The following is a 22,755-nucleotide window of genomic DNA, read 5'->3' on the forward strand; positions in this document are numbered from 1 at the left end:
ACTCTGGCATGTCCAGAAATATTACTTCCTATCCCATTTAACTTTTCGGAACAATAAAATTATAGTAGGTGTAGAGTTTAGTTCAAGTTCAAAAAATAGCTTATCAACTATCCAGGTACCTGTCTTATTAAATATGTACAAGCAGATTTATTGCCACCCTTGCCTGTAAAATCAATTTACAAAGATATAGGGAATATCACGGGGTTCAACCTGGAAGATTAAACTACTAAAGTAAGATTATTTATTTATCTCCATTACTACTACAGGTGAAAGCAGAATTCTAGTACCACCAGAACTTCTTCTGCTACTTCATTTAACATTTGACAAATATAATTTTTATAGAACCATGGAAGGGTTGAAAGCATATATCATAATTGGTATTTATTATATATTAAATGTTGAAATCATTTATGTATGAGCAGATAGTATTTCATTGTTGCTATGCTATTTTATAGTATTTCATTGTTGCTATGCTATTTTTTCTCAAAATAATCATCAGGCAAGCGGGACACAATGTGAAATTTGGTAGAATTGTAACAACTATTTGGACCCCAGGTAAGAATCTTCTGAGAGCTTCCACTTCTAATGTTCTGAAGAGTATTTAACACCTCGTCCATGGAAGGTCTCATGTCTCTTTGGCGTTGCAGACAACTAAATGCCAACTCTGCCACTGCATTAATTGTTTCACTTACCCATTTGTCTGATTGAAATCCAAGATTTGGGTCAACAAGCATATGGAGTTGTCCACAAAAGATTTTATCCATGGCAAAGTCTGAAAGATAGGGCTGTTTATCACCATCATCAAATGCAGGCAAAGATGATATCAGCTCAAACAATATTACTCCAAAGCTATATACATCACTTTTATCAGAAAGATGGCAATGTTCAATATACTCTGGATCAATATAACCTGTAGTCCCAGCAATATCAGTGGTAATATGGGTAACATCATGTGGGACGAGGCGCGACAATCCGAAGTCTGCAACTTTAGCATTCAAACTTCTGTCAAGAAGAATATTACTGGTTTTCACATCTCGGTGGATAATGTTGGAAGCATGAAGATAAGCCAATGCACTTGCAGTTTGTATGGCAATATTTAGTCTAGTAGACCATGGCAAGGTGTCTTTACCATGAAGATGACGAGCAACAGTTCCATTAGGAATGAATTCTTGCACAAGAAGCAGTTCTTGGGACTGAGGAGAGGTGCAACCATACAGTTGGACAAGATTTTTCTGTCTCAAGCAAGTTAACATAGCAACTTCATTCATGAACTTTCGAAGTCTCTCTCCCTCAAGCTTCTCATCATGTAACCTTAAGATCTTGAACCTGTCTTTATGCAAGCGTTTTATTGCAACAGGACGTTTATCCTTAAGTATTCCTATGATATAAAAAAAATTGAGTAAGTATATCCATTATCCAATTCTGTAAATCTTGTCATCATGTAGCAGGCAAGCAACTGTTTAGAGCTAACCTTACTTATACATGCATCTTATCACTTTTACTATCAGCTTTACCAGTATGTCACAACTAGTTACCTTCATGATAATGCTCAGTTTGCCCATAAGCATATACTCTCTTCTTCTGTTCTATATTTAGAATTCATTTACTCATTCTTCCTGAACATTTTATTGAACTAATATAATTTAGAGTAAATACCCTTTTTGTTCCTCAAGAAAAAACACGAGGCCCAAATTAATCTATGAGAAAGAAAAAGTCGACTTGTGGTCCCTCTAAAATTCAAAGAAGACCCTTGTTAATCCCTCAAAAAGGACTAATATAGGTATTTTTTTTTCTAAGAGATTAAGTTGGTTCCGTTTTTTTTGTTGAGGACCTAAAAAGATATTTGCTCTATAATTTATATCTGGTTTTGACAAGAATCATCATCAGTGCAGTCTCAGTTCACTTTTTCACATCGTTTTCATACTGACTGGTACCATATGACTGAAAGGATAAATTATAGAGTAAATACCTTTTTTGGTCCTCAGCAAATTTCACGATGCCCGTTTTAGTTCCTAGCAAATAAAAAGGTCCATCGTGATCCCTAAAAAATTCAAAATGGACCCATTTAGTTGAAATCGAGGTCCTCACAAATTCAAAAAAGACCCATATTAGTCCCTAAAAGGACTAAAATAGGTCCATTTTGAATTTTTTAGGGACCACGATGGGATGGGTCTTTTTATTTGCTAGAGACTAAAGTGGGTTTCGTAAAATTTGCTCAGGATAAAAAATGGTATTTACTCTAAATTATAAATGCAAGATAAAAACTGAATTCTAGAAATCTAACATGCAAGAACAGATTACCAAAGTTCCAACTAAGCCTACATCAGTATAAAACAGAATCTAACTACTAACTTTGAAAATGAAAAATTGAAATAAATGGGAACTTCTTACCAAAGTAAACTGTCCCATAGCCTCCCCTCCCAAGTATTCTACTAGGGTCAAAATTATTGGTGGCTTCTTCAAGTTCAGAATACTTGAAGATCTCACTTCTGTGGTATTGGCAATTCAGCACCTCAGAATCAACCAACATTGATTGACCATGACTACTTGGTAACTCAGATATCACAGGCAATGATTCAACCCAGTTACTTTGAACCTTAGAACCCTCAGTCACCACTTGATCACCCCTGCTTGGCTCCTCAGAATCCACAGGCACCAACTGGCTATCCTTCACATCAGAACCCATTTCTAGTGAAGAGTGGTTTCTACTTCCACCACTGAAGAAACACTGAGATATAAACGAGAAGATTGGCATCACTTAAACCACTTATTATCTATAATCACTGCTTCCAAGATTCAAGTCCCTAAATTTACATAGTTGGAAATCATGACCTGAAGGGGTTAGAATCCATTTCAGTAAATGGGCAAGTGAAAAAAATCTATAGCAAACCCAAATTCATAAAAAAAAGTTTTCCTTTTTTTTCAATCACTACACAGAAACCAAAGTGATCTAAGTATTGTAAAAGTGACAGAGAAATTCTCACCTTGGGGAACCAAGACCAAGTAATCTTAAATTTACCAAAAAAGCATCCTTTTCATATGTCGTTCTATAAAGTTGACAGCTTTTGATGATCAAGAGGGATAGGTGCTAATTTTCTGCAAGGTTCAGTCATGACAAACAAAAGGGTAGCATTTAACCTTGTATTCTTCAGAAAATCTGTAAGATCTGTTACAATGTTACTAAAACTGCCCCCTGTGTTGAAAGAAACGCGTAAAGCTGTAAAGAGTAAACAGAACCAGCACAAAGGACAGATAGAAAGATAAATTAACAGTGTCAATTGAAGGAAAGGAAAGAAAAAAAAAAAAAAAGAAACTGTAAGGAAAAGATATGGAAGGAGGAAAGAACAGGGTTGGCAAAACGGGCCAACCCGGTCCAACTTGCATTCAACCCGTACAAATTGGGTCGGGTTAGGGTTGACTCGAAAAAATAAACGAACCAGAAAATCCAACCCAGCTCAACTCAAGCCGGGTTAGGGTTGGCTCGATAATCAGCTCGTGGGTTGGCTCGGAGAAAAGCTCGCAGGTTGGCTCAAAAAAAAGCTCGCGGGTTAGCTCAAAATGATGCCAATGGGTTGGCTCGCGGGTTGGCTCAAAAAAATTGATTTTTGTGGAACTAGTCTTATTTGTTCTCCAACACGGCATAAAATTATCAAAACTCCCAAAACTATTGATTGCCTAATGGATAATGGTGTAAAGACACTAACTGAGTAACTATTAAAACATAACCAATAAATTAAAAAATCCCAACATAGCAGTAGACAAACACATTACAAAATAAAAATTGTCCTGTGAGTTCCCATGGCCAATACAGTACAATATCAAAATCTAAACATGCAAAAGTACACTATCATCATTAGATCATCTACAAAGTTTCACGACCATTAGATCCCCGTGAAGAAGCTAATATATGGGAAATACCATCTTCTTCATCATCATCATCTACAAAACACAAACCATAAAATGTAAATAATCAATTAAGGTTACAATGACAAATGAAAATGAAATTTTAATTGCATTGAAAATAAATAAATTACCATTGGCATCAAAACCAGCCAACCAATTGCGGGTACATACCAAAGCTTCAACATTCTTTGACAACAACTTATTTCTATATTTGGTAAGCATACGTGATCCAATGCTAAAAGCAGATTCAGATGCCACATTGGTAATATGAATGGTTAACAAGTCACGAGCCATTAATGATAGATTCGGAAAACGACAACTATTATCCTTCCACCATTGCAATGCATCAAAACTATTTCAGTTGTCAATAACCAATATAGGCTCCTCTAAATAAACATCAAGTTCAGATTTTCCAGCATTTATTGCAAGGTGTTGATTGTGCAAGAACAATTCCTATCATATTTGAGAAGTGCAAAAACATAATAATTGAAGTAAGTAACTACATGCATAAATAAAGGCATGAAAATGAATATGATATAACATAATTAAAGCTTTTTGCTAAACATGAACTTACATAAAAGATCTCATCATTCCATCATCTCGTTTCCATTGACCCTTGACTTGAAGAGTGAATGTTATCTTGACTTTGATCAATTGTAGTTGATGAATTAATGTTTACATAATTCTCAAAGAGCTTATACACGTTTGCCTTTATATGTTCCATCTTGTCATCATGTGTGTAAGCATCAATCTTTTTATGACAAAAAGATAATGTAGTAAACTTAATGCGAGGATCAAGAACAGCTCCTAGTGAAAGCACATCACTATACTCTTCCCAATATTTTTGAAACTTATCCATCATCTTATTAGCCATGCTACTTATAACCACATCTTCATCATTACTCATACGAATAAGAACACACTGAATTTTCCAAACTTGTAGAAAATACAAGTTAGAAGTAGGATAAGAAGTGCCAGACATCAAATTAGCGATATCACAAAATGGTTGCAAGAACCGACAAAGAATTTCCAACCTATTCCACTCTTCTTCTGAAGGATAATACTTGTAATTTCTATCATTCAATTGGAGAATTGCTAACTCACGCCTGAATTTGAGAGCATGATTAAGCATTTCATAAGTGGAATTCCATCTAGTGGGTACATCTGCTATCAATGCAGTTACGGTTTTCTCACCACCAACTTGTTCAATGCACTCCTTAAATTTGATCATTCTTGATTTTGAGCCTTTTATATATTTAACACTCTCTCTAATCCGAGACAAGGCATCATTTGCAACTTTTACTTCATCTTGAACAATCAAATTCAATATGTGTGCAGAACAACGCACATGAAAAAATTTCCCATCACGTAACAACAATTTTTGCATATTCAATTGACTTCTCAAACCACCAACCATAGAGTCATTTGCAGATGCATTATCCAAAGTAATGGTAAACATATTCTTCTCTATGCCCCATTCCTTTATCAAACCAAGTAGCTTATGAGTCAATTCAAATCCAGTATGAGGAGGAGGCATATGACAGAAGGCAATAATTTTACTATTCAGCTTCCAATTTACATCAATAAAATGGGAGGTTAAGCAAACATAACCCTCAGTATTACAAGATGTCCACAAATATGAAGTTAATCATATCATACTTTCAATGCTACCAAACATCTTTTTCAGCTTCATCTTGTCTCTCATGTGCACATTAAACATCTTGTTTAAGAGTATTTCTAGAAATGCCAGTTCAATCTGGATTCAAGTAATTATGAAAACGCCTAAACTTCTTATACTCGGCAAAGTTAAAGGGCTGATCAAGTTCAACAACAGCTTCAGCATACATCTCACGTGCTACCTTGATATCTATTTTTATAGCCTTCATTTTACCTTGCATGTCTAAAATGACTTGGCCAATTTCTTCATGTTTGATTTGTGTGCATTTGTCAATGTGACGGTTTAAAGTAGATGTATCACAAGTCTTACTGTCCATCTTGTACTCTATCTTGCAACCATTGCATCTTGCCTTTTCATGCCCTTTTTCTCCTATTATTGTGAAATGTTTCCAGCAACGCGCTTTCCTTTTCCTAGGCCTTTTAAAAGCAGGTCCTTCTTCAACTTCCAATTCTTCGCTTTCTGCAACAGCATCATTGCCCTCTTCAATCATTGCCAAGCTTTCCCTATATCAAAGTTTAATATAAAATTACTATAGCGAAAATGGAAAAGATAATTTAAAACAAAAATTAGTGAAACATAACAGCTTTTTAAAAATAGGAAAACATTTACCTATTCGAATCAGCCATTTCAAATTTTCAGAGACTTGAAGTCTGCACGTTACAACTTTGATGCCAAGCTTTACCTATGTCACACAACTGCAAATTCGCACTTTAGCACACGTTATAACTTTGATCAGTACAATGAGCAAGGCCAGTTGGTTAAGCATTCTGTGTCCCATAATGACAAAATACAATGTGGCTCGACCACAATAAGCTTTCACAACATCTTAAAAATGAAACAATATAAGACATGCACATTCACATATTCTCCGGCCAAAACAGGGTATGTGTACTCTATTCCCAAACTCTCCTCATTCTACATTAAAAAATCAACATGCATTCTAATTACACACCCATTGACATATACTATACATGCGTATAACTCAGCCTTCTCTAGAATATCACAAATCGTCATCAAATTCAACATGAGAAATCAGGGTATTCACACCCCCTCTATCAAAACAGAGAATCTCGGTCTTTTTACCTCACTTCCATCATTGATCTTCCAAAAGTTCAACATTTAATTCAAATAGGTTCATTCCAATACTTCATATATCTTGAAACAACAATAACTTTTGGTATGCATGGTGAATCATCAAGAAAAATGAAGTCTTTAACCACAACAACCCCATATTCTCAACCCCCAACCTTTTCTTATATGCCAATAAGCCTATATTGCTATGTGATACCATTGTTATGTAGCATCTAACTCAAGAAGCAAAGCTCAAAGATACAAGCAAATTAGCAATTTCAGAAGAATAAACACAGCCTTGAAGGCAAACAGATATCATGGATTTGAAGGCAACGAGGTTTTCTGCTGAAGACACTTATAATATTTGGTCCTCAAATCGGCAAAATAGGCCAAACAAAAGCATCCAAATTAAAAAAAACACTGAAATTACAAATAACGGAAGTCAGAAAGCATCCAAATACTTGATAGTTTCGAAAATAATTTAGAAAACAAAGTGAGAAGGCCTCAAACAGCTGCGCCAATTGCCTCTTGACACTAGACAGATTATCAATTTCCTATATCCAATCACATAAGCAAAAAAAAAAAAATCACTATCTGACTGCAAAAATCCATTATTGAAAACGAAAACAAATCAAAATAAAATTGAATTAATAAATAAAATAAATTAATTTAGGAAATGAGAACCTAAGTGAACTTACAACTGTCATAGTGGATGTGGATTGTGTCTTAACTGGCACGGTTGATGTGGATTGTGTCTTAGTTGCTGTTAAAGCAAACCTTCTAGATGCAACCTTCAGTAAATCTGTCTACACAACAACAATCCAAGGAAAACGGCGTCATGTTAGTGAATCAGGCGTTGAAATAATGCTCATGAGTCATGACATTGAAGCAAGTAGAAGAAGAGAGAGTGTGAGAGGAAGGTTTAACTGACCTAAACTAGAAGGTGATAGAGAAGGAGGAGATGAAAAGTGAGAAAATCGATTGAAATGGTGATGGTGATGGTCGCAGGGTTCTTCGATTGCAAATGGTTGTCCGAGGATGGTGATGGTCACAGCCTCGCAGGGTTCGGCCGTTCGGTTGGGCAAAGGGGCCAGATTAGCTAATTTAGCTCGTTAGGGTTGGAAAAAAAAGAACGAGAAAGAAAGTGACGATATTATTAATTAAATTAATAAAAAAAAGCCAACCCGCGAGCTGGCCCGTTTGACCCGCGAGCTGGCTCGTTTGAGTTAGGGTTGTATTGGGTCGGGTTGAATCGAGTTGGCAGCTCATTTAAGCCAGCCCAACCCGACTCATTTAGGACGGGTTGCGAGCCAACCCTATGAAAGAAGGAAGAACCATAAAACATGACTAATTAAAGAAAAGGAAAAGCAAAATTGTGTTACTATTATTACTTATGTAACAATCAATTAGTGTTATTACTAATGTTATTATCAATTAATTTTACCGTTAAATTGATTATGTTGATCCAACGGTTATATTTATTTCCATCTTTGTATGGTTATGATTCCCCATATTTAATGTGAAATCATTAAATATGAAAAATTATAACCATACAAAAGTGAAAATAAATTAAAAATATTATTTAATATCAAAAAGTGTCCTAACATGTTGAACTTTAACACTTTTTAGAATTAAACTGTCAAAATATCGTGTCGTGTCGTATCTCGTGTCCTGTGTCGGTGTAATATAGATTAAACCCAGTTCGGTCATCCGCGTCTAGGTCTTGGCTCATTAGTCATTGGTTTAATCGCATGATTTGATACGTATATGTAAATTTATAATTTATATAAAAAATTATAAACATACTCAAATATCTTTAAAAAATAATACAAATATCAAATATTTTAATATGAAAAATAATAAATCACATATTATTATCCAAATCCAATAAATATATAATGCTTGTGATACTATCTAAAATACTTGTGAATTGGGAGAACAATACTTGATAATAATTTATACTTTGATTTGGATATATTTAATACGACAGACATGTAAGGTTAATTGAGTTGATTGTTATGTGTAAAGAATTAAGCTCTCTTATCTAATATTGTGTCATTTATACTTAACGAGAGATGAATAACTAAAAAATGAATATAAAATTTATTATTCATGTACTGCTGTAAACTTAACTCATCAAGTATTATACTGTGTTATATTTTCAATGGATTGATGCAATACTAGCCATCAGTCCGAGTTTGAACTTCAGATACCAATTTTACATGTTAAAAAAAGATTATTGATGAAAGAAATTTTAGTTTCAAGCTCAGATTTGATAATCTAATAAACGAAAGGGAACACAAATGAATGGTTCAATAGATGGCTTCCGAGGTGGTGGCATAAATTAAAGACTATGGTGTTGGCATAAATTAAAGACTATGATATCTGGTTGAATCCCCATGTCCCCTTCCTTATGCCCTCCAAAGTCTCTAGCACCTGTTTCATGGATGGTCTGAGTTCCTTAGGACACTGCACACACTGAAATGCTAACTCTGCCACTGCTGTTATCATTTCCATTACATTTTTGTCAGAACCAAACCCAAGACTTGGATCCACTAGTTCCTCTAATGCCTTGTTTAACATTTTACTCATTGCAAACTGGGCAAGAGTCACATACTCTCCGCGTTTCATTAAACTTGAAGGGTTGGATGATATGAGCTCAAACAATACCACACCAAAGCTATAGACATCACTCTTGATACAGACCCTTCCAGTTTTATAATAGTCTGGATCTATATAACCCCTAGTTCCTACTGGAAAAGTTGAAGCATGAGTCACACCATCTGGAAGAGACCTTGAGAGTCCAAAATCTGCTACTTTAACATTGAAATTCTCATCCAAAAGAATGTTGCTCCCTTTCACATCTCGGTGGATGATACCTGAGTCTTCAAGATATGCCAAGGCAGTTGCAGTTTCAATGGCAATGTTCAACCTAGTAGGCCATGGTAGTTTACCACAAGAAGATCCATGAAGATGCTTAGAAAGAGTGCCGTTGGAAATGTACTCAAACACTAGCATGTGTTTGTTGCTATGACGAGAACTGCAGCCATAAAGTGAAACCAGATTTGGATGGTGCAAGGGAGTTAAGATCTCAATTTCTTTCATGAATTGCAGGATGGTTTTTTCTGTCTCAACATGGAAACGTTTTATTGCAACCTCTCTCCCATCTTGAAGTTTTCCTAACATATATATATCCATGAATTATTAGGGACTGATTACGACATTACTACACCAGAGATTGAAACTAATTAGTATAAATTTCACAACAAAAATAAGATGTGCATTTATCATATTAGTTCTTTAAAATATGCACAAATTAAAGGTGTAATAGCCTTTTACCATAGTAGACAATGCCGAATCCTCCCCTTCCAAGGCAAGTGTCAAAATGGTTAGTAGCTTCTTCAAGTTCCGCATCGTGGAAGATTTTGAAAGCTGAGATGTATGGATTATATATAAAAAGACATTAATATATAAAACCTTTAATCCACGGTCTGTACCATGTTACGAACCAAAACATATAGTAGGTAGAAAGCCATGAGAGAGGAAAAGGGATAAATTAAAGATGGTCTTACACACCTTTTATTGGGTTTGTTTCATATCTCCCTTGCCTTATGCCATTGAGAATCTCTAGCACTTGTTCCATGTTTGGCCTTAATTCTTGTGGACATTGCAAGCACCTAAATGCAAGCTCAGCCGTAGCAGTTATCATCTGCTTGATCTTAAGGTCTGATCGGAAGCCAAGTCTTGGATCCACGAGCTCAACCAAAGCTTGGTTTTCAACAATTCTGCTTGAAAGGGTAGCTAGACTATCCTCTTCACTCCGAACCCAATATTTTGCAAGCTTTGATGATATAAGCTCACACAACACCACCCCAAAGCTATAAACATCATTTTTTACACTAAGCCAACCTTTTGACACATAATCTGGGTCTACATAACCACGTGAACCTATTATATCACTTGTAACATGCGTAGCATCGACAGAAACACCCTCAGGAAGTTTTCTTGATAAATGAAAGCTACCAACCTTAGCACAAAAGTTCATATCTAGAAATATATTGTAGGACTTTACATTACGGTGGATGATGCCATAATAGTGAAGATAGTCCAATGCATTTGCTGTATCAATGGCAATATTCAATCTGGTAAGCCTATCTGTGTTATATCTAGTTATATCACCTTGAAGATAAGCATCAAGAGTCCCACGGGATAGGTATTCGTGTACTAGCATGGATTCCTTGGGATGAGATGCACACCCGTAAATTGACACAAGATTTTTGTGAGGCAAGTAATTTAGGATAACAGTTTCATTGATGAACTGTTCTAATATGTGACGCTTGTCTTCATGAAAGCACTGGACTGCAATCTCACGCCCATCTTCAAGTTTGCCTAAAACATAGTAAATCATCAGAAGAAAAATTTGTGCTTTACATTTTTTTCATATAAAAGGCTATGGCCTAGTCTCTTACTTACCATAATATACCGTTGCTGTGCCTCTCTTCTCAAGTTTATGACATTGATCAAAATTATTTGTGGCTTTTGCAAGTTTCTTATAGGGAAGGATAGTCCACTTCAACTTACTATGCTTTGGAAATGTGTCAGAAGTAGAACTAGCGAAGCAGCAGCCAAAGAGATCACGCCCCAACCTCATAAGGTCAATACTAAGTGTTGCACCTATATGCTGATTGCTGAGTGAGGAAATTAGGATTATTAGAATTGCAAATCTTCTATGTATATTAAGTTCTATAAAGTCTAATTCATGTTCAAATAAGATCAAAGAAAATTCAAGCAGAATTAGATGAAAAATATGGTTTATACTAAGATTGAGTCACAATTATTGATAGTAAAACATCACATATAAGATATTTCTAGGTTTTAAGAGTAGTTAACAAAACATGAGCAGCATACCAATATATTCATTGGTAAAGAACATGTTATTAACAAAAGTAAAACATATGAAATCCAAAGAAATCTGTGGAAAGAAAAAAAAGACAACGTACTATTGAAACTCAGGAATTATTGGACTACTTGCCCCGTCCAAATGATCTTCCAAATGAATAAAAATGGAAAGAAGTTACATTTGTTACTAAAATTTTGTTCTATAACTACCCTTATTACACACCCAAAGCAGAGATGGGATGTTATGGTTTCTATTTGTTATTTTTTGGCTATGGGGAAGTTGGAGATCAAAAGGGAAAGCAAGATGCAGATGACTTGCTGGTCAACTAAGGGTCCACATCTTTATTGTCAATGAGAAATTGTTCAACGATGATGGTGAAAATGGGGCTAAGATGGAACTGGAAATAAAAGCCTAATTGGAAGCTGCAATTGAATTTTCATCAAATTGTTAATAATTAAATATTTTTTAAATTTTTATTTAAATTTTTGGGCTATGGTTGGGGAAATATAGAAATTTTTGGGCTATGATTGGAAAAATATCCAAATAGGTAGAAGGGAATTAATATAATTAAATAATATGTTTTCATCAACCTATCCAAAAAGATCCAATCCAATTAAAATTTGCTTTTTTTTTCGATTTTTCGTTTTTCGATTTTCGGTTTATTCTCGGTTTTTCGGTTCGGTTAAAATCGGTTGATGAACACCCCTACTAATTGGAAGCTGCAATTGAATTGTCATCAAATTGTTAATAATTAAATTTTTTTATTTAAATAGCAATAAGATAATTATTCATAATTAAATAATATGACCTAGTAAAGAACATTTAAAAAATATGGCATTGATAATGAAAAAAAAAATCTTTCTTTCTTTTTCTTCTTTGTTTGAAAAAGAAAAGAAATATTTACAAAAAAAAAGAAGAAGAAAAGAAAAGAAAAGAAAAGGTTTATCAAACAAGTAAAGTGACAATAGCCCAAACTTAGGTCATTTCACTTATGTTTAGATTGGGGGAGATTAAATTAACACGTCACATCTCAACTCAGAATTTTAAGGTTATGAATTTATAGGTCCTTTTATTAGTATGGATTATGCTTAACTCGTTCTTTCCCAATGCAAGATTTTTTTATCACTCACACTTAAATTTCAAATCCATTATTTTGTGTGGTGTTGTTTTGGCCTTTATTAGAAAAAAATTATTATAGCCGCGGGTTTTTACTAGTTTTATTGGTTTTACACCAGTTCCTCTGGTTTTGCTATGTTTTTTTCCTATATTTTTTTCATCATTTGGCGGTATCATATTCGTAGTGGTGCAGCAAGAATTATTTGCATACTCTACACAGGAAGTTTTTGGTACATTGATTCTCAAATATTCAAATTCTTTAGTATAATAATGGCTAAAGATAATTTACTAAAAAAAATAGAAAATGGATTACCAAACAGAGGTCGATCCCCGCGTGCAGCATCTTCAATAATATGATCTATTGTGGAGATGAAAAATGTGAGCACAAGCGAATTCCTAAAGAACAACTCTCATGCAATATATTTTCTATTTATACACTATTGAATTTGGCTTGTGCATTAAATATTGCAAAAAAAATTTCAGCTTTCACTAAAGCACAACTTTAAAAAACTTTTCAGCTCTCAATCAGGTTCAATAAATTGTTGCATCTTCCCACTTTCGCAGCTTCCAATAAAGAGATAGTGGGAATTTAATTGTGTTTGTCAAAATTGATTTTTTTAATCGAATTTCAATTGATTTTTTAAAATTTTAAGCTTAAAAAATAATTTAAAAAGTTACTATAACTGGAAACATTTCAAATTCCTTTAAGTGTGAACACAAAGCTGAAATCGAAAGAGAGCGCGACACATCATCAAACTTTCCAAGAAACGGTTTTCCTTTATAATATATAAGATATATATATATATATATATATATATATATATTGAAATATTTAAAAATCATATTATTATAATAAATTAAAAATTGAGATAAAAATTTGTGAGTATAAGTTATTAACTTATTATTATAAGAGTAAATATCATTTTCGGTTCTCAGCAAATTTCACGATGCCCGCTTTAGTCTCTAGGAAATAAAAAGGCTATCCGTGGTTCCTAAGAAATTCAAAATGGACCCATTTTAGTCTTTTTGATGGACTAATGTGGGTCTTTTTTGAATTTGTGAGGGACCACGATTTCAACTAAATTGGTCCATTTTGAATTTCTTAAGGACCACGAATACCCTTTTTATTTGCTAGAGACTAAAGCAGGCATCGTGAGATTTGCTGAGGACCAAAAAAGATATGTACTCTTATTATAAAATCACATTTTAATAAGCATAAAGTTTACTTTTGGGTCTGAAAAAAATAATTATAACCGGCCCATTGAGTTTAAAAAGCATTGGTCAATTCTGTAAGCCTAATATTCACATTAAGTCAGGGTATTAAGTTAGATTTGACCCATTAAGTTAAAAAAAGATTGAACCGGCCCAATTTTTACAAAATCTAATATTCACATTTAACATTTCCATACACTCAGTTGTAAGCCGCCGTCACTTCTTCTTCATTTTTTCTTCGTCAATTTTGTAAAAAAAAAAAATTTCCAGAAGTTTATGTCCGCACTTGCGGACATTGGCGTATAGGTAGGTCCGCCACTGCAGCCATGTTCCTGATATAACCAGATGTTCCTATTATATCACTTGTAACATGTGTAGTAACATTGGCACAAACTCCCTCCGAGAAGTTTCCTTGATAATAGAAAGTTAGAAATTTTAGCACAAAAGTTATTATCTAGAAGAATATTGCCTGAAGTTATATCAGAGTGGATGATGCCATGAGAGTGAAGATAGAAAAAGGTTTATTAGAAGTGAAAATATTGTTTAATATTTTTTAATCAACCATTCCTATGCTTTGGTGGTATACCTGCTAATCAGCTACATTGATGATTTTTTTTTAAAAGGAAAAAAAAATTGTAATTACTAGTATTTGCGAATGCTGTCTTGGCTAAGTAGACTATCTATCATGAAAGCATAAGTCAATGACTATTGGTAATCGATGACTCAGTTGCAGTGAGGTTCTTAAACAAATATAAATGGAAGAGGAACAACTATGGTAAAGAACATAAACAAAGAAATTAGATAAATTATGACTATGACCAATTAAACAAGAAACCACTCTAGTATTTTATAATGGGGGATGATCCACTTACCACCAAAAAGATTTACAACTCTCACAACCAATTTAATCACCGTTGATTTCCGTCAATCTAACGGTTATAATTTATTGAAAATTAATAACATTTATTGTGTCACATTTATTAATTGCTAATAAATTATAACTGTTAGATTGACGAAAATCAACGGTAATTAAATTGGTTGTAAGAGTTGTAAACTTTTTTGATGGTAAGAGGATCCGTCTTAAATTATAACCGTTCCCTTTTAAGTTGTAAAATAATAACCCTGATTTATAATACGTCTAATGGTATACTATTAATTATTTAATCTTATATAATTCAGATGAATTACATGAGAGGCTTAATACAAATGATTGGATTAAATGTTAATCAAGCACATTGTAGATAAAATAAGTGGGAAGAAGTTAGCAAAATTAGCAAGCTTAATGTAAGACAAATTATGTTTCTCAATAATAAAATCACCATAAATAAAATATATAAAAATTAAGCAATGAATTAAATCAATATAAAATAAAAATGGTTCACTTTTTCTACCGTCAATGTAGATAACTTATCTACATTGAGCCCAAAACGACGTCATTTTGAGGCGAAAATCAAGATATTTTTGTAATTATAATTTATTTCAGAATTATAATAGTCTTTTTCATTATAATTTTTTAATTTTTTAATCCAAAACTACGTCGTTTTGGGAACGAATGTAGATAACTTATCTACATTCACTTTAGAAATGTTAAAACCAATAAAAAAATAAGAAACATTAATCTAAATATGTATGTGCACTTCAGGAGCAAGAACCGACAAATATATTGTTTGTCTTATAAGTGGTTATGGCAATAGGAGTAATTTCCATGAGATTCACCATGCTTGTCTTTAATTTAATTAGTCATATTCATTTCATTATCTATTTTTGTTTGACTTATTTCCTTTTCATAATTTGACCTAATGTTGAATTTTCTATCATCCTTTAAGAGGTTGTGTCATTTCTAGTGCTTATAGCCCTTAAAATAGCTAGAGTCTTTCATAAATTTGACAATTGCTTCAAGCAATACTTTTGAACCAATAGATATAAAATTATAATTATTTTCACCCACTTTAAGATGTGAAAATTTATTTTTTCAACATTTGACATATTACTATGCTGACAAATTCTTAAATTAGTAATAAGGATTATTGTTAAATATTCACTGTTGTTTCAAAAACAAAATGATATAGGGTGTGTTTGAATGTGTTTTTGTTTTTAAGAATTATTTTGAGAATAAAGTTTGAAAACTGATGTTGAGGATAAAAAAACAATAAAACTTGTTTGAATAGGGTTAGTTTAAAAGTTATAAAGAAGATGTAGTTATTTACAAAAATGCTATTAATGAACCCTTATATTTACAAGATTTCCATCTCAAAATAATTTAAAATAAAAAAATTGATTTAATTACCAAAATGTCATTAATGAATCCCCTTATTTACATAAATGCTACCGCACAAAACAAGAAACCAGGAAACAACTTTGGGAAACATGCTGAAGTTGAACACAGACACAGTTTTTAAAACAAGATGCATGAAAACATTCTTTTCAAACAAAATTTTTTATTTTATTGTTTTTAAAATTTAAAAACTGTATTTGAAAACACAAATCAATCAGAGGCATAATTTCTCAAATATCCAATAAAGATTTCTAAACTCTTACTACTATTTCAAGAGTAGAAGTGTATATATATTGATTACCAAAAACAAAAAAAAGTGTATTTATATTTATACAATGTTGAAATTAAGTCACAAATGCACAATAACATTAAATATCAAAAAGAAATATGCTATGGCAAAAATGTAATATATCCGTATAGCCTATTATATCAAACAAATCCCACAATCCATATCATTTGGTTACAGTGCATCAGGTCCATCACAATTAATTATATTAAAGAAAATAATAGCAAAAACAAACATGAGTAGTTAGAGGCATTTTCAAAGTAAAGGAGATAATAACAATATTGAATATAAATGGGTAATAATAGATCCAAAATGGAAAAACGGGACATGTTTAGATTTATTTGTCATCTTGACATTTACTCGTTATGTGTTTCAAGAGAGGAAGGAAAAAGAGAGGCCCTGCAATCTCGAGAACGGAATGGCAGCCGGAGAGTGCCTCGAGGCAGTGGTGATGGTGATGGAGCGGCGGTGCCACCGAGGCATGAACGTCCGAGTCGCAGAGGTTGCAGAGAACGAGGTTCTCGGTGGAGCAGCGAACAGCGGCGTTCTCTTGCAGGTCTTCCTTCAGCAACTGCATAATCGGGAACTGCTTGGTACCCATGAGGGTAATACGGCGGAGGATGGTGGTTGAAGACGGTGATGATATGGCTGTGGTTGGAGTTGTTAGATTTGTGGTTGGGGTCATGGGGCTCTCACTCTGGTACGTACAAGAGTTTCTCTTGGGTTTTATTCTCTATCTTGGTCATTTTTGTAATACAAGGATGGCAAAACAAAGAAATGACAAAGTAAAAAGAAAGAAAAGATGGTGCTGAGAAAGCCTAACCTCTTGCTTGCACATAGTGCCAAACTAATATTTTCAACTGTTATATTTTATTAATCAAAAGCTCTAATTAAATAGACAATTACACATAAAAACCATAATGCATGAAAATAGGAATCACCTAAAACTATTTCTATCCACTTTGCTAGGCTTGTGGAAACTGTCAAGATTTATTCAAACAAATTCAAATACTAGTCTAGCAACAATAACAAAATAATAAAATAAAAACTAAAAAATTCGTAACATTCCCTCTCCCTAAAAATTACTCTTGTCCTCAAGAGTAATTCCTTATATTTTTATTCTATTTTCCCATATCGGGCGGCTTCTCTTTGAGCTCTATCTCAGCTTCTCCGTCCCTACCCTCCATGACAGCGTGAATTCCGACTAACTTCTTACAACGGCAACCCAATGCATAAGTCTCATTACAACGAGAGCACCATTCCGTCTTCGTTCCGAGATTTCATCAAAGGATAATTGTTTGATCGGTGGATTTTCACTCCGGGTTGGGTTATTCATGAGGGAAAGGGTTGGACTTGTGGTATTTGGGGAGATCTGGCTATTTCGTGCCTTATACAATTTGGCAAGCACAATAGCATTAGATAAGGAAGTGGGTCGATTTGCTTGCATATCTGTCCGAAGAGTCTCAGAGAGTCCACTTATGAAGCAACTTACTTGCCTTGACATCTCCAATCGTCCAACCTTGGGGAGCAATTTCTCAAATTGGCTTTGGTATTCTTGCATCGTACCATGTTGCTCGAACTTGGTCAATTCCCCAAAGAAATCACCAATAGCGATGCAGTATTTCTTCCCGAAACTCCAACCAAGTGATATGGGAATGGTCTTGGATGAGTAATTGGTATCACAACTGAGCATCTCATGTGAAATGGAAAGATACTAGTGAAACTCTTTCTTCTTCTGAGGTGTGATGATATTGGAAAAATTGTTCAGCTCGGCATAGCCAAACTAGTTAGGTCTTCATTGTCATTGAATCGCGGAAAATCCAACTTGACCACCTTGGGAGCGTATGTTGCATGAGATTCTGAAGCATTGTGCGATTCTGAAGCATTGTGCGATTCTGAAGCATTGTGGGAGCTGCTTCCAGAATGATCCTTTTTTTGACGTGTTGGTGTGGTGGCCATAACATCCAACCTATTGGAAAGTTGAACGAACATTTCCTTAAATTGTTCCGACAAGGACTGGATGGCATTTTCCAATCTCTCTACACGTTCATCCATGCCTGTGCTTTGATACCAAGCTAGTACGTACAAGAGTTTCTCTTTGGGTTTTATTCTCTATCTTGGCTATTTTTGTAACACAAGGATAGCAAAACAAAGATATGGCAAAGCAAAAAGAAAGAAAAAATGGTGGCTTTACTGAGGAAGCCTGACCTCTTGCTTGCATACAGTGCCAAACTAATATTTTCAACTGTTATGTTTTATTAATCAAAAACTCTAATTAAATAGACAATTACACATGAAAGCCATAATGCATGAAAATAGGAACCACCTAAAACTACCTCTACCCACTTTGCTAGGCTCGTGAAAACTATCAAGACTTATTCAAACAAATTCAAATACTAGTCTAGCAACAATAGCAAGATAATAAAATAAAAACTAAAAAATTCGTAACACACTTTTGTAGCATTCCAATAAAATTAAGGAAATATAGGAGAAATGAGTAGAATTCCAAAAAGAAAAAAAAATGTATTCAGTTTTAATTGTAGGGAACAATAGAGGAATTCCCTATTTATAGAAAAGAATTTTTATTATTTGTACAGTATTTATACACAGTAATCACATGTATGAACAGTATCCATAAACAGTATTTGGGGAAAAAAGCTAGTACGTGAACAGTAATTCACCTATACAGGTGGTTACCCTATTTATAACGGAGAAGGTGTAGAGGTATGGAGTGAAACATCTATTTATTTCGTAACAATATAAAATTTATTGTTCATATCCTGCTGTAAACATAACTTATCGAGTATTATACTGTGTGATATTTTCAATGGATTGATGCAATACTAGCCATCACTCCGAGTTTAAAAAGATTATTGGTGCAAGAAATTTTAGTTTTCAAACTCAGATTTGATAATCCAATAAAAGAAAAGGAACACAAACGAATGGTTCAATAGATGGCTTCCGAGGTTTTAGCATAAATTAAAGACTATGTTATCTGGTTGAATCCCCATGTCCCCTTCTTTATGCCCTCCAAAGTCTCTAGCACCTGTTTCATGGATGGTCTGAGTTCCTTGGGACACTGCACACACTGAAATGCTAACTCTGCCACTGCTGTTATCATTTCCATTACATCTTTGTCACAACCAAACCCAAGACTTGGATCCACTAGTTCCTCTAATGCCTTGTTTAACATTTTACTCATTGCAAACTGGGCAAGAGTCACACACTCTGTGCCATCCATTAAACTTGGAGGGTTGGATGATATGAGCTCAAACAATACCACCCCAAAGCTATAGACATCACTCTTGTCACTGACCCTTCCAGATTCATAATAGTCTGGATCTATATAAGCACCACTTCCTACTGGAAAAGTTGAAACACGAGTAACATACTCTGGGAGAGACCTTGAGAGTCCAAAATCTGCAACTTTGACAGTGAAATTCTCATCCAAAAGAATATTGCTTCCTTTCACATCTCGGTGGATGATACCTGAGTCATGAAGATATGCCAAGGCAGTTGCAGTTTCAATGGCAATGTTCAATCTACTAGGCCATGGTAGTTTACCACAAGAAGATCCATGAAGATGCTTAGAAAGAGTGCCATTGGAAATGTACTCAAACACTAGCATGTGTTTGTTGCTATGACGAGAACTGCAGCCATAAAGTGAAACCAGATTTGGATGGTCCAAGAGACTTAAGATCTCAATTTCTTTCATGAATTGCTTAATGGTTTTGTCTGTCTCATCATGGTAACGTTTTATTGCAACCTCTCTCCCATCTTGAAGTTTTCCTAACACATATCCATGAATTATTAGGGACTGATTACAAGAACAATACACCAGAGATTGAGACTAAGTGTAAATTTGATAACAAAAATAAGATGTGCACTTATCATATTTGTTCTTTAAAATATGCACGGAGGTGTTTTTAGCTTCTTACCATAGTAGACTATGCCGAATCCTCCCCTTCCAAGGCAAGTGTCAAAATGGTTAGTAGCTTCTTCAAGTTCAGCAAAGTGGAAGATTTTGAAAGCTGAGATGGAAGGATTATAAAAAGGCATTAATAAAAACTTTAATCCACAGGGGACAGTGACCATTTTGCCACGCCTAACCAAAATATTTACCAGACTGCCACGCCAACAATGAATTTTTCCAGGATGTCACGTGACATAATTCGCTACACTGTGCAGCGAATTATGCTTGCAAATGATTCGCTACACAGTGTAGCGAATTATGCCATGTCAGGCTGCACAGTCAGCAAAAATAACACGTGTCAAGCAGGCAGTAATTCGTTACACTGTATAGTGAATTATGCTTGGATTACTGCCTGCTTGACATGTGTCATTACTGCTGACTGTGCAGCCTGACATGGCATAATTCGCTACATTGTGTAGCGAATTATTTGCAAGCATAATTCACTGCACAGTATAGCGAATTATGCCACGTGACATTCTGAGAAAATTTACTGTTGGCGTGGCAGTCTGGTAAATATTTTGGCCAGGCATGGCAAAATGGTCATTGTTCCAATCCACAGTCTGTTAAGTTAACACCAAAACACATAGTAGCTGAAAGCCATGAGAGTGGAAAAGGGACAAAAGATGGTCTTAAACACCTTTTATTGGGTTTGTTTCATATCTCCCTTGCCTTATGCCATTGAGAATCTCTAGCACTTGTTCCATGTTTGGCCTTAATTCTTGTGGACATTGCAAGCACCTAAATGCAAGCTCAGCCGTAGCAGTTATCATCCGCTTGATCTTAAGGTCTGATTGGAAGCCAAGTCTTGGATCCACCAGCTCAACCAAAGCTTGGTTTTCAACAATTCTGCTTAAAAGGGTAGCAAGACTATCCTCTTCACTCCGAACCCAATATTTTGCAAGCCTTGATGATATAAGCTCACACAACAACACCCCAAAGCTATAAACATCATTTTTTACACTAAGCCAACCTTTTGACACATAATCTGGGTCTATATAACCACGTGATCCTATTATTTCACTTGTAACATGGGTAGCATAGACAGAAACACCCTCTGGAAGTTTTCTTGATAAATGAAAGTTACCAACCTTAGCACAAAAGTTCATATCTAGAAATATATTGTTGGACTTTACATTACGGTGGATGATGCCATAATAGTGAAGATAGTCCAATGCATTTGCAGTATCAATGGCAATATTCAATCTGGTAAGCCAATCAGTGTTATATTTTGTTATATCACCTTGAAGATAAGCATAAAGAGTCCCATGGGATAGGTACTCGTGTACTAGCATGGATTCCTTGGGATGAGAGGCCCACCCGTAAATTGACACAAGATTTTTGTGAGGCAAGTAATTTAGGATAACAGTTTCATTGATGAACTGTTCTAATATGTGACGCTTGTCTTCATGAAAGCACTGGACTGCAATCTCACGCCCATCTTCAAGTTTGCCTATAACATAGTAAATCATCAGAAGAAAAATTTGTGCTTACATTTTTTTCATATAAAAGGCTATGGCCTAGTCTCTTACCATAATATACTGTTGCTGTGCCTCTCTTCTCAAGTATATGACATTGATCAAAATTATCTGTTGCTTTTGCAAGTTTCTTATAGGGAAGGATTGGCCACTTCAACTTACTATGCTTTGGAAATTTGCCAGAAGAAGAGCTAGCGAAGCAGCACTCAAAAAGATCACACCCCAACCTCATAAGGTTATTACTAAGTGTAGCACCTATGCTGAATGAGGAAAAGGCTAATTAGAATTGCAAATCTTGTATGTATATTAAGTTGTATAAAGTCTAATTCATGTTCAAACAAGATCAAAGAAAATTCAAGCGGAATTAGATGAAAAATATGATTTATACTAAGATTGAGTTACAATTATTAATTGTAAAACATCACATATAAGATATTTAGGTTCTAAGAGTAGTTAAGAAAACATGAGCAGCATAACGATATATTCATTGGTCAAGAGCATGTATATTAACTAAAGTAAAACATGGAATCCCAAGAAAGCTGTTAAAAGAAAAAAAAAGACAACGTACTATTGAAACTCAGGAATTGTTGGATTACTTGCCCCCGTCCAAATGATCTTCCAAATGAATAGAAATTATATTGATGATTAAGATGCTGTTCTATAACTTTCACCACACGCCAAAAGCAGAGATAGGATAATATGGTTGCAGATGACTTGCTGGTCAACTAAGGGTCCACATCTTTAGCTGTCAATGAGAAATTGTTCAAGGATGATGGAGAAAATTGGGCTATGATGGAACTGTAAATAAGAGCCTAATTGGAAGGTTCATTGTTCTAACTGCAATTGACTTGTGTGTGATCACATTG

The 22,755-nt window shown here is 34.5% G+C and overlaps 4 protein-coding genes across 6 annotated transcripts; all 4 read right to left on the reverse strand.

The window, feature by feature from the left end:
- Nucleotides 1-424: 424 nt before the first annotated feature.
- On the reverse strand, nt 425-3,268 carry LOC133298031 (LEAF RUST 10 DISEASE-RESISTANCE LOCUS RECEPTOR-LIKE PROTEIN KINASE-like 1.1). Of its 3 annotated transcripts, none has more exons than XM_061497271.1 (3): nt 2,985-3,268; nt 2,392-2,728; nt 425-1,378 (listed from the first exon to the last, which is right to left on the reverse strand). In XM_061497271.1, exons 2-3 carry the CDS (start codon nt 2,684-2,686, stop codon nt 474-476), a joined length of 1,200 nt encoding a protein of 399 aa, XP_061353255.1. In that variant the 5' UTR covers nt 2,687-2,728; nt 2,985-3,268; the 3' UTR covers nt 425-473. The 3 variants fall into 3 exon arrangements, with proteins under 3 accessions (XP_061353255.1, XP_061353254.1, XP_061353253.1); XM_061497270.1 differs by having other exon boundaries at nt 2,392-2,804; XM_061497269.1 differs by having other exon boundaries at nt 2,392-2,832.
- A 1,230-nt stretch (nt 3,269-4,498) lies between these two features.
- On the reverse strand, nt 4,499-5,440 carry LOC133298020 (zinc finger BED domain-containing protein RICESLEEPER 2-like). Its single transcript, XM_061497258.1, has one exon. The coding sequence runs from the start codon at nt 5,438-5,440 to the stop codon at nt 4,499-4,501; it is 942 nt and encodes a 313-aa protein (XP_061353242.1).
- Nucleotides 5,441-8,824: 3,384 nt separating this feature from the next.
- On the reverse strand, nt 8,825-11,793 carry LOC133298029 (probable LRR receptor-like serine/threonine-protein kinase At1g51880). Its single transcript, XM_061497266.1, has 5 exons — nt 11,653-11,793; nt 11,126-11,340; nt 10,229-11,041; nt 9,992-10,084; nt 8,825-9,831 (listed from the first exon to the last, which is right to left on the reverse strand). The coding sequence occupies exons 2-5, from the start codon at nt 11,301-11,303 to the stop codon at nt 9,029-9,031; spliced, it is 1,887 nt and encodes a 628-aa protein (XP_061353250.1). The 5' UTR covers nt 11,304-11,340; nt 11,653-11,793; the 3' UTR covers nt 8,825-9,028.
- A 7,134-nt stretch (nt 11,794-18,927) lies between these two features.
- Nucleotides 18,928-22,242, reverse strand: LOC133298027 (phytosulfokine receptor 1-like). Its single transcript, XM_061497263.1, has 4 exons — nt 21,944-22,242; nt 21,052-21,864; nt 20,380-20,472; nt 18,928-20,230 (listed from the first exon to the last, which is right to left on the reverse strand). Exons 1-4 carry the CDS (start codon nt 22,119-22,121, stop codon nt 19,428-19,430), a joined length of 1,887 nt encoding a protein of 628 aa, XP_061353247.1. The 5' UTR covers nt 22,122-22,242; the 3' UTR covers nt 18,928-19,427.
- Between the last annotated feature and the right edge of the window lie 513 nt (nt 22,243-22,755).

Source organism: Gastrolobium bilobum, unplaced genomic scaffold (assembly GCF_033153095.1).
Source record: "Gastrolobium bilobum isolate Gb01-03AN ecotype WA unplaced genomic scaffold, APGP_CSIRO_Gbil_v1 utg8278, whole genome shotgun sequence".
In the NCBI taxonomy this organism is placed as follows: domain Eukaryota; kingdom Viridiplantae; phylum Streptophyta; class Magnoliopsida; order Fabales; family Fabaceae; genus Gastrolobium; species Gastrolobium bilobum.